Here is a 12,756-nt window from a genome sequence, read left to right as displayed (position 1 = left end):
AAAACATATGGTTATTAAATATTTGTTTAGGTACACATGTTACGTTTGATGTAATCATAGCATTAACGTCAACTTACAATATTACAATTTTGCAAATTAAATATTAATTTCAAAATCAATACCGTGTAATTATGTTTTTACTCGATTTCCCAAAAAAAGTTCAAAGTGGAAATAAGCCCTTTTGAAAAGACACTCCTCAGCTGGTTCGCGCTATGATCGCGTCTCTTTTCATTTACACCGAAGCGACTAGGTATCTATTATTCGTTCCGTTCCTATCGCTGATAGCTCATCGCTTACTTGTCCAGGGGTCACCAAATAGCGAACATGGAAATTTAATTTTACAAACCGGACCCCTGAAAAATAGTGGTCTGGTCCCATCTTGAAGAGTATCAACTCCCTCTGTGTCTAGGTAAGAATGGATTCTCTTCTATGTGATCTTCAGCAGCCATTGGGGCTAAAATTGACAGACCTTACTGTCCGGTTGAAACGAAACATGATATTCTCAATTACATATCTTCAGCAGAGCATGTTGGCCAAGTGTATGAGATCTAAACCTTCACAAGCTTGCGTGTGCTCCACTGTGTGGCATGAACCTGCAATAGTTACTGCTGCCCCATGTTGAAGAGAACATTGAGGTCTTCGATGCTGAGTTTAGAAGAGCTGGTGTGCCTGGCGCCAGTGAGCACGTTGGCTGCCATCTCTAGCTTGGCGTCCTGCAGCTTGCGTGTGCCCCACTGTGTGCATGAACCTGCGATAGTTACTGCTGGCCCATATTGAAGAGCACCTTGAGGTCTTCGATGCTGAGTTTAGAAGCGCTGGTGTGCCTGACTCCATCTCTAGCTTGGCGTCCTGCAGCTTGCGTAGGCTCCACCGTGTGCATGAACCAGTTACTGCTGGCCCATGTTGAAAAGCACCTTGAGGTCTTCGATGCTGAGTTTAGAAGCGCTGGTGTGCCTGACTCCATCTCTAGCTTGGCATCCTGCAGCTTGCGTAGGCTCCACCGTGTGCATGAACCAGTTACTGCTGGCCCATGTTGAAAAGCACCTTGAGGTCTTCGATGCTGAGTTTAGAAGCGCTGGTGTGCCTGACTCCATCTCTAGCTTGGCATCCTGCAGCTTGCGTAGGCTCCACCGTGTGCATGAACCAGTTACTGCTGGCCCATATTGAAGAGCACCTTGAGGTCTTCGATGCTGAGTTTAGAAGCGCTGGTGTGCCTGACTCCATCTCTAGCTTGGCATCCTGCAGCTTGCGTAGGCTCCACCGTGTGCATGAACCAGTTACTGCTGGCCCATGTTGAAAAGCACCTTGAGGTCTTCGATGCTGAGTTTAGAAGCGCTGGTGTGCCTGACTCCATCTCTAGCTTGGCATCCTGCAGCTTGCGTAGGCTCCACCGTGTGCATGAACCAGTTACTGCTGGCCCATATTGAAGAGCACCTTGAGGTCTTCGATGCTGAGTTTAGAAGCGCTGGTGTGCCTGGCGCCGGTGAGCACGTTGGCCGCCATCTCTAGCTTGGCGTCCTGCAGCTTGCGGATGCTTTGCTCCACTGTGTCCACGCACATGAATCTGGTGACAAGAGAAATACACGTGACAAATCAAAGGAAGTAGCTACAGTGGAGCCAAGAGGCTATGTACGGTTTAGGACAAAATTATAATAATCCATCGACAGCCCTCCACACATGTTGCAACCTAAATGGTCGCGCACCGTGCAGTTTCAGAGGAATTTCCTCCCGCGGACGCTCCGGCTGTGGAATGAGCTCCCCTGGCGAGGTATTTCCGATGAACTACAGTATGGGGTTCTTCAAAAAAGGAGTGCACAAGTTTCTAATGAGTTGGCGACGCGCATGTGACACACCTTGAGTTGCAACCGTTCATAGGTTACGGTGACCGCTTTCCTCTACCTAATAATTTAATAAGACCGCCTGTTGTTTACCTTTGTTCGTGTTTCTTCCTTGTTTTGTATTATTGTATTTTATCAAGGTGTGCAATAAAGAGTATCTGTGTAAGAATGTCCTATAATATTTATTTATTTTATTTATTTATTGTATTGTAATTTCTGTAACCTCGAAAACAGTTCTTGTAAAATCTGCATACAATGTTGTTTACACCTTCCATACTGCATTTCACTAGCCAAGGTCCCTGCTTTATCGCAGTAGTTGCGCCAAATTTCCACTTCTGACTAATATTAATTTCAAAAACGAGGGGAAAGTAGCAGTTATACTTGGTTCTTGTGACGTTTTAGAATGAAGCCAAGGAGTTGGCAGAGAGGTTTCATTAGCGGTAGTGACATGGATAAGGAAAATATAGATGATGCGGGAGATAAGTTTGTTCGCGTGCCAGAATTTGTAATACATAGCGCTATTGTCGAAAATCATATAAAAAAGGTCACTCATCGTATCGCGGTAACCGAAGACAATATTAAGGTCACTTATTTCAGAAATTATTTTCTTTTCATAGACTTACAATATTTTTACATTATGAAAATGCATATAATTTACGACCAAAGCGTAGGTACATTAAATCCTGAGCGTAGTCAGGGATTCAAGATAAAATTACAGTTGCTGGTGATTGCTTTTTAGCAAAGAGGATCCAGTATTATAGAGAGTTATTGTCAAAGTAAAATATGTAATCACAGTGAATAGACTGCCATCTCTCGACACAAGCTTAAAACTTTTGAACCTCAGCTTGATATGTGTTAAAATGTCAAATATTAATATTAGCGCCCCCTAGCCGAGCGTCCCCCAAAGGTGTATCGCTATCTAGGTCACCGTACCTTTTCTTTGATGGATGATAGTGAGAAATTGTATTAGTCGTGAAATTTGAGCTTTACTTCAAAAGATTCATACAGATAGAAGAGAAGCATACATCTTAAATGTCCGCGATGTGTCTGTTCGCGCCGGATGTCCACATCACCCGAACGGCTTTATGCGCCAGGAAATACCGAAACGACATCCATTAGGAAGAGATTATATTTATCACCACGTTCGTAATATCCAATATTTACACCTACAGTTTTTCTGCGACGTAAGAGTGAATTGGAAATAGGTCTGGTTTTATGAAGACTAGAGGGCAGCTTTAGATTAGATTTTAGATTTTAAAAGCCAGGTCCACCGGCGAGGCAAGCGTGCTATGTAGATGTGCCTTGCCTCGGCCGAGGCAGTGCGCGCGTGGCCGAGCAACCTGCCTCTAAATTATATGTGAGCACTTTTCCTTGCCACGTGCCTCCCTCTGTGACTGAGGACTTTGCTAATCGCTTTTGTCTGATCACAATTTTAGGCAAGCCGGTGGGAATTGGCTTGTATGGACCAGCCGCTGCTGGTCTGATCACAAGTGCATATTGAAAACCTATTTCGATATTCCTGATTAAGTAAGAAAAATCACATGGACATGGGTGAATCAACTTTTTCTTCCCTGTTATTGCCATGATTACGGTCCCCTGAGTCACGCTGGTTTTATGCAAAGTTATGCTATTTAAACTATGCAAACATGCATAACATGCATTTTTCTGGTGTTAACAAGCCCTTTCCTTAATTTACCACCTACATGACTACATGCATGCTTGCATGGTTTCAGTAGCATAATTTTGCATAAAACCAGCGTGACTCAGGGGACCGTAACCATGGCAATAACAGGTAAGAAAAAGTTGATTCACCCATAAACTAGATAAGAATAGATGATATGAACTCCCTGCGTCTAGATTCTTTAGTGTCACAGTCATACAACTCCTTATAGACGTTAACTTTCTTGAGTCATATTTAACACGTCCACTGCCAGGAACCCGCCAGTGACTCATGAACTTTACGTAGAGAACCCGCTAGCCGGGGTGTCACTATACAATAATCTGGTAAATATATCCGTTTATGTGAATATACAACTTTTTGTTTGTATGTATGTATATTCAATGTCAAAGTCAGCGAGAGTGAGGTTGATTGACAGGTCGCAAATTACGCACGCCCACGCGCGAAGAATGTTCGTTGAACTCGCCGGAAATTACCGATCCCGGCATATCTGGGAAATGTCGCTATATGTGGACTTTTTATTGCCTCCAAGCAACGTTTCAGTAGCAAGCCTTATATTAAAAAAAAGTAATCCAAAAACTTAAAACTTTGCTATTATTTTGATAACTGTTAGGCTAATGACGCGACGAATACATTAAAAATAATTGAAGCAAAGAGGCAAAGGGGGAAACCAAGAAGAGCGTATATAACCCAAAAAAATAAAGGAAATAATCAACGTCGTGATGTATCAGGAAGGCCGGCACACATGGAAGACGCTCCACCGACAAAAGTCCAACTCTTAAATAAATGATGATGACAAAGAGGATAAATATACGGAGTAGGAATAGTTATTTGTTATACAAGGGGGCAAAGTTGTATTTTAACGCCGAGTGTGGAATTGAAAAACGAGCAAGTGAAAGGATTCTATAGTTGAACCACGAGCGAAGCGAGTGGTTCGAGAATAGAATCCTGAACTTGCGAGTTTTTTAACACACGAGAAGTAAAATACATTTGCACCCGTGTGTAACACAAAACTTTTCCCCTCACTATAGCGAGGAAACTACAACGCAAAAAATGCGTTTATCACTGCTTCCAGTATCTCCACAGGTGGTAAATCATCTTTATTACTGGATTCACATACTTTTATCAATTTTAAACCAGTTAATTTGACTTTATTCAAGGTCAAATTACTTTACTCACTAGTGGATAAAATGCGTTTTTACCCGCTGGTATTAAAGGACAAAACACGTGTTTCCGAGCTAGTGAGGGGAAAACATTATTTTTTTACACTAGTATGCAATATTAATCAATAAGTGTGTCGCTTAACTTCAAAACCGGGTAATCCATTCTGCTATAAGGTTGATTATCTTTCAGATCATATTATATTTTTATACATATATTCAACCTTAAAGCAGAATGGATTTACCCAAGTTTGAAGTTAACCGACACAAGTGTGTCTTTAACTTCAAACTCTGGTAAATCCATTCTGAATATTCTGATCTAAGGTTGATTCTTTTTCAGAATATATTTATAGATGTATACGTGTATACAATCACGCCTGTATCCCATAAAGGGGTAGGCAGAACACATGAAACTACTAAAGCTTCAGTGCCACTCTTGGCAAATAAGGGGTTTAAAGAAAACGAAACTGTGACATTAGATAATGAATATGACATTAGATATTTATAGATAATGAATTTATATTGTCAAAGCGGACCCCAGGCTTCCATGAGCCGTGGCAAATGCCGGGATAACGCAAGGAGGATGATGATTTATAGATAATGAATTAATGAACCGTAAAGCAAAATGGATACACGATACACCCGAGTTTGAAGTCAAGCGACACAAGTATAATACTGAATACATAATATGCAATAACAACTGCATTAAGTTTATGGCCGTCGATTTGATTTATAACAATGTAATGATGAGCTAATGCGCTGTCAAACATTTCTGACATCTTATTTAAAAGTCAGTTATAAAACCAACCCTCTCGCTCATATCATAAAGTTCACATTTTTTATACAACGGTGAATGTTTTTCATAAAGGTTCACCCACGCTACTCGGGAGATTTGTGAGCGATTGCTGCGTTTTCGCGGAGTGTATAATTGTTATTTATGTGGTGAGAGTCATGTCCATTGACAAACTTGCGTGTTTTACAAGGAAGTGAAGATGAGTGGCTAAAATGAATAATAGTTTGTAAAGCGACACGACACAAAAGCGTATCATTATATTACTTTACTAATATTTTTAAACTGCGGTTCTATAAATGTAATTCTATAAGGTTACAAAATTCAAAACGAAAATTAACTATTATCCGCTTTTTAAAAGCGTAACTTTTAGTTTAGTTCTTTATATTTTAATACTCGCTTTTTCTCGCGGCTTCGCTCGCGTTAGAAAGAGACAAAAGTAGTCTATGACACTCTCCATCCCTTCAACTCTCCACTTAAAACATCACGTCAATTCGTCGCTCCGTTTTGCCGTGAAAGACGAGAAAACAAACAGACACACACTTCCCATTTATATTAGTAAGGATTATAAAAACCGCGTAAGTGCAAGTCGGACCACGCATAATGAACGGTTCCGTACCGTCGTTTATCACTTTATAGCCCAAAACATTCCATTTTCCTTACGCCCATATTACATTATCATATCATATATCTCTGATCATGAGTCTATATGCCTCCTTTTTTCCTCAACCTGAGGAAAAAGGACGGCACGTTGTCTATGATCATATATATGTATATGATAATTTAATTTCGGCCGTAGCCATTTTCCTTGCGTTACGGCTAATTGTAAAATAGTACTTAACCTTCAAACTATAAATAAAATTGCCCATTATGTGTCATCATCATATCAGCCCTTTATCGCCCACTGCTGAGCATAGGCCTCTCTTCTAGTACGTTACTTGTCCCGGTCCTGAGCGAGTGACCCGCAATTTTCCGGATGTCGCATTATGTGTCGGGACATAGGAAGTGTTTGTCATTGTGGGTGGAGTTCGCAACGGTGTATAATAATTAGAATAGTTGATTTACCTGTTGTACGGGTCTGGTCTATCCGACGCTGTACACCCTGTTCTGAGCTTGCTCTTCGAGCAGCGGGTTCCATTACAGTGCGGAATCAGTAACAGTAGATGTGAGGCTCCACACATGTTGAGGCCGATACCGCTCACACAGAGTAGCGTCGGAGTGACAGAGATAACACTAGTACTCGCCCTAATAAGAATGCCCCTTACGTACGGTCACATCTCGGACACTGGCAATCAAATATATGAAAGAGGCGCGTTCCTAGCACAGTCTAAGCTCGTGTAGGTACTATGCTTGTGTGAGTGAAATACAGGTCGACTGTTCGCCTTTTTGACAGGCGGTAACTGTGAGGTAACCGAGAGGGGGTGGGCGGCACTTTCAGCGGGGAGCGGGAGTGGCCATACTGTACGATAATACTCTTTATTATACTGTGGTACGGCAGTTACTTCAGTCGTGAAATATTGTCAGAGATAAAATCGGTGTCTCAGCGTTTTAAGTATAACAGCTAAGCGGCGGCCATACATTGGAGCGAGACACGGCGATGGGACTTTTCATTCGCACGCATGGCTGCCGCTCACCGCTGTCGCGCTTAGACCGATGTCGTGGCTGGGCCGTAAGGCCGTTTTCACATTATCTGATCCGATATCGGATGTAGGAAGGATGTAAAATTAAGATTTATGCGCTTCCAGGTTTTTATTTATGTATTTGATAGATCATTATTACTAAAAAACGATATAAAACGCAAAAATTGCGGATTTAATGCAGATGGCACTTTCCTACAACAGTTTTTGTCCGAGGCACCATCGAACTGCCGATATCGGCAGGACGCTTCCGACATTTTTGGCATGCCGGACCCCCGCCAGCTGTCGGCCGATAATATTTGTATGTGTGCGTATATAACGTAGGTATACGTTTGTAGTAGTGTGCGTGACAAAAATGGCGTCTATTAAACAGCTGTTAATGATGAATTTCTGTTGAAAAAAAAAAGATTGTAATTCATGGGTCCGAATTGCGGATACTAATTTTTTCATGTTTTAGTAGATATAGTTAAATGTAAAATTATTTATTTTACCTGCACACACTTGAGTATTTTTATGCTCGTTATTTTAATTTTACAATAAAATATTTGAAATATAGTGCTTATGATTATTAAATATAAAACTTTTTAAAAATATTTTTCGATACAAAATCATACTTCATTGATTTGGAACAATGCGTTTTATCGGACCGACATCCGACACTATCGGAAGCGTTTATCGGGTGTATTTATCGGGTCCGACACCCGATATCGGATCGGATAATGTGAAAACGGCCTAAGAAGCACCCAGAATGTCAGTCAATCGAAGTATCTAGAACGTAATTTACCTGTATACGTGTACGGGCTTGGTCTGTCCGACGCGGTAGACCCGGTCCTGCGCCTGCTCCTCCAGCTGCGGGTTCCAGTGCGGGTCGAGTAACAAGAGATGTGAGGCTCCACACAGGTTGAGGCCCACGCCGCCCGCGCATAGAGAGAGCAGCATTATCTGGAAATTACATTACAATGAGAGGATAAGGAAATCTCTTTCTTTTTAACCCCCGAGGCAAAAACGAAGGGGTGTTGTAAGTTTGACGTGTCTGTCTGTCTGTGTATGTGTGTGTCCGAACGGATGAAACCGATTTAGATTTTTTTTTGTTGTAAGCGATTTAGATTTAGTTTGAAATCCCCTTGTTCCTCGTAGATAACCAAGTTTTTTTTTTCTTCATAGATAACCATTATTTTTTGCAGTTTTCTATGAAGATTTTTTTTCTTCTTTGCTTACCCGGTTATGAAGTGGGTTTTTTTTTCCTCGTAGAAAACCATTAACCATCCGGTTAAGATTAGAAGAAAAAAAATGTTTGTAGAAAACTGCATGCAATAATGGGTTACTTTGAGGAAAAAAAATGCCATTTTTCAGTAATCAGTAATTCTTTATTGCTATCATAGGTACATAAGTTGGTACATTTCAGTAGGTATAGCACAGCTATGAACCCTGTAAGCTGAGAAGAAAAAAATATTTGATAGAAAATTGCAAAAGGTAATGGTTTTCTACGAGAAAAAATAATCCTATTTCATAACCGGGTAAGCAAAAAAGGAAAAAAAATTCTTCATAGAAAACTGCAAAAAATAATGATTAACTACAAAGAATTAAAAAATCCTCTTTCATAACCCAGTTAGCTAGGAAGAATTATTTTTCTTCATACGAAACCAGTTATCAAACTTGGTTATCTACGAGGAACAAGGGTTGAAACCTGAGTTAGTCGGAAGCGTTCTTAGCCATGTTTCATGAAAATCGGTCACTATGTGTCGCGGTCGGGGGTTTTTTCAAAATTTTAATTTTGTGGTTATTTTATATGATATAGGAGACAAACGAGGAGATAGGAGCACGCTCTTTATACTTCAAAAAAAAAAAACCTTTTTCCCTCGCTCTTGCTTCAATTCTACCTTCAGACGGGCAAGCATGGTAACGTGATAGTCTATCGCGTGCGTCCATCGCACTTACAACTACCTCTCAGTGTAACACTCTTCACTCGCTCTTGCTTCAGTTCTACCTTCAGAATTACCCCAGATAAGCATGCTATACGGCCTAAACGATCCAGAGAATACAAGGTTACTCACCCTAATATCACACTTCAGACAGGCAAAACTACTTGTAAGTGCGATATCCCCGGCCTAATGTTTTATCATTTATCACGCGACCATACTTGTCTGCCAGATCATTAAATGCAGTGTGACACTCTTTACACATTCTAACATCAATTCTACCTTAATAACCCCACATAAGCATGCCATACGGCCCAAAGTGCCCATAGAACACAAGGTATCTCAGCCAGACGTCAAAATTGGGTTTATTAGGGCAGTGTAACAGTCTTCACTCGTTCTATCCTTCAATTCTGCCTCTAGGCCTACCCCACATAGGTACAGTGGTGGACAAAATGCTTCATACACCGACATATAAAATGAACTTTCTATCATAATTTCTTTACCCTTAAACTTAACATCACAGTTGACATATAAAATGAACTTTCTATCATAATTTCTTTACCCTTAAACTTAACATCACAGTTGTATTGGAAAACTTTTAGCTAATTTCATGGCGTATAACATACAGACAATAACATATCAATGATTGTACAATTATTTTTTTACATGGGTATAAATATAAATATTAGTACTTTTGGCTCTGGACAATTTTGATCATACAGTTATTAAAATACCAATGAAATGCAATGTAGTAGTGTGTATGGATTTCATGTGCTTACTTACCCTAACATCAGATTTGGGATCGTTAAGTGAGTTGACGAGAGCGGAGCGCGCTTGCACAGGTACGCTGCCGCTCAGTGTAACACTCTTCACTCGCTCTTGCTTCAATTCAGCTTCTACAAGACTTAGCACGGACGTCCACTGTGACACTACCACGGCTTTTTCACCTGCAAATAAAAAATATACCTGCATATATTCCTAAGGGGTAGGAAGAGCACGTAAAATTTCAGTGCCAATCATAACACTCATGGGGTTGAAATTAACGAAAATAATTTTGCAGTGACAGATTGATAACACATCGCCCACACCACTATTGAACCTGTATCCCGCAGTCGACTTCTACACACTCACCGGGAGTAAAGGGCCAGTTTGCTGAAAATCTTAACCCAAGGGGGTAAAAAAATGAAACAGGGAAAAATTACCTTTATAGACCAGCACATTGTTCTTAAACAGTCCATAACACTTAACAGCTTTGATCTTAGAGGAACGCGGGGTGAGTTGGAACACGGGGTTATTTGGACAGAACTAGCCACCATTGGTGATACAGCCAAACAGAACTTACCTTTATTGACCAGCACATTTTTCTTAAAACAGTCCATAACAGTTATCCAAGGCACAACATAGCTGTATTTCGTGGCAGCTTTAGATATGCCGCCACAAAATGCTGGAATAACATACCACTGCCCATAACAAACTCCCATTCAATGTTGGCTTTTAGAGTAAAATTCAAAAGTGACATCTTAAATTTGCAGAAATCAGTAGAGGGTCATACCTTTATTGACCAGCACATTCTTCTTAAGACAGTCCATGACTGCTTTGATCTTAGAGGAGCGTGTTGTAAGTTGGAACACGGGGTTGTTCGGAGAGAGGACGGACCGGATCGCCTCGGCTGCCGTCGTGCCTTCTTCTCTGGCGCTGTTGTAGAGGTGTTAGCTTTGTCTTGACTCTGGAAACAGAAAAATTAACGTTTCACAGCTAGTTCCCACTGTCAGTTGAAGGATCCTGATTTAAATCGGGTGTAGGCGTCTCTATTCCCACATGACGGGATTGGAGCCCGTATTTCCAACGGTTTGATCGGCAGTGTGCACCCCTGGGCACCGTTAATCAAATAATTAAGTTCGATAATCGCTAATCAGTTACTAAAAAAGTTAACATCGTTAAAGCGATACACTTCGACAAATTTAACGTAAGTTAAAGTTCGATATAACACGTGAAAAAAAAATGAATTTTACTGTAGTTATTTAGTAATACACACAGTAATCCACTATAATATATTACTGTAAAAGCCTGAAGTACAGCAGGCCTATTGACTTGGCTGCATGTGGAAGGCAGTGATCGCATGAGCTACTGCCGGCTAGGGGAGAGAATGTGGTCGTAAATTGGGCTCTAATTTGCTACCTTGTCACTAGAACAGACGCCATGGTAAAACTTAGGATTCACCGAATCAACGTTGGTAAAAGCGAACTCACGTGAATAATAGATAATATTTCAGGCTTTTGTCGATCGACATCGGTAAAACCTAAGATTTACTGGTGAATCTTAGGATTTTCCGTACTTCGGGCTATTATAGTAGCGTGTTTTTCGCGGCGCAGATGGCGCCTGCCCTACTGGATTAACGATTAACGGACTCGGAGAAATTTGAATTTATTTTTTAATTAAATTTACTCCTATTCGGACATTATCCAGCTGACATTTCTTGTTGGCTCCGACACAAAATCGCTGTCGGCAGGTGTGAATAGCTTCTTAGCTTCATACAAAATGTTCCGCCACCAGAACGACCGATTTTAAATCCGGACCGACACCCGACAAGTGTGAACCGGCTCACAAAATCTAACCTTATTAGCGTCCTCCAGGGTGAGTTTATTCCATAGCTCCGCTAACAGGTCTTTTCCCCTTTCATCCTCTTCAATGGCGCCGGTGTCATCCACGTCCAACATGGCGGCTATCAGCCCGCAGTGGCAGCACTATACTCCGGCACACCAGCGTTGTCAGTAGAGCTACCATATGTTACCTTATTAGCGTCCTCCAGGGTGAGTTTATTCAGCTCCGCTAACAGGTCCTTTCCCCCTTCATCCTCCTCGATGGCGCCGGTGTCGTCCGCGTCCAACATGGCGGCTATCAGCCCGCAGTGGCAGCACTATACTCTGGCACACCAGCGTTGTCAGTAGAGCTACCATATGTTACCTTATTAGCGTCCTCTAGAGTGAGTTTATTCAGCTCCGCTAACAGGTCTTTTCCCCCTTCATCCTCCTCGATGGCGCCGGTGTCGTCCGCGTCCAACATGGCGGCTATCAGCCCGCAGTGGCAGCACACTTGACGTAACCGTAGGAGCAGTACCAAGATCTCGTGAGCTTTGACGGGTTTCGCTCCTGCAAATTGCAAAATGTGATAAATATAATGATATTTTATGGTTTATTTTGTTGGGAACGTGGGTTATGTATGCGCACACATGCATACCGAGCGGCGTACGTTTGTTAGAAGAGTTACTTGCCACTCGGGTAAACAAGACAAGTGCTAAGGCTACAACAATTTACTTTATTTTACTCTTCTAATATGATGAGGAATACGCTGATAAAATTATTCGGTTTCCTCATTTTACACCGTGTATACTTATAAATTCGAGTACATTTATTTGTCTGCCGAATTCCGAACGAGCTATGGGCCAAGATTAAATCAATTGTGACGTGTAATATGTAACAATATTATAAATAAATGAGTATGAGTATGAGTACCACAGAGTGGCAGCCCAGGCCAAAACGGGGACCCGGCAGACCACGTATGCGACGGCGGAACGAGTTCGACTCCTTTTTGAAAGAATGGCCGAGGACTGCACAAAACCGGGAGGAATGGAAAAAGCGCGGGGAGGCCTTTGCCCAGCAGTGGGACATCACAGGCTCTTAATAATAAATAATAATAGAACGAATCTATCAAGATCCCGACCGTCGGGTAAACTG

General features: G+C 41.5%; 1 protein-coding gene across 1 annotated transcript in view; it reads right to left on the bottom strand.

The window, feature by feature from the left end:
* Nucleotides 1-76: 76 nt before the first annotated feature.
* The window catches only part of LOC125232329 (transcription termination factor 2-like), a 28,113-nt gene continuing 15,433 nt past the window's right edge, over nucleotides 77-12,756 (bottom strand). The window contains exons 10-16 of the mRNA XM_048137956.1: nucleotides 11,987-12,171; nucleotides 11,814-11,939; nucleotides 11,638-11,766; nucleotides 10,575-10,731; nucleotides 9,806-9,969; nucleotides 7,888-8,045; nucleotides 77-1,564 (exon numbers count right to left, since the gene is read on the bottom strand). Of these exons, the coding sequence (XP_047993913.1) occupies nucleotides 1,408-1,564; nucleotides 7,888-8,045; nucleotides 9,806-9,969; nucleotides 10,575-10,731; nucleotides 11,638-11,766; nucleotides 11,814-11,939; nucleotides 11,987-12,171 (1,076 nt within the window). The 3' untranslated portion in view covers nucleotides 77-1,407. The remainder of the gene's footprint in view (nucleotides 1,565-7,887; nucleotides 8,046-9,805; nucleotides 9,970-10,574; nucleotides 10,732-11,637; nucleotides 11,767-11,813; nucleotides 11,940-11,986; nucleotides 12,172-12,756) is intronic.

The sequence above is a fragment of the Leguminivora glycinivorella genome, chromosome 13 (assembly GCF_023078275.1).
Source record: "Leguminivora glycinivorella isolate SPB_JAAS2020 chromosome 13, LegGlyc_1.1, whole genome shotgun sequence".
Classification (NCBI taxonomy): Eukaryota; Metazoa; Arthropoda; class Insecta; order Lepidoptera; family Tortricidae; genus Leguminivora; species Leguminivora glycinivorella.
Note: the sequence above shows the minus strand (reverse complement) of the source record. Positions and strands in the feature narration are given on the sequence as shown.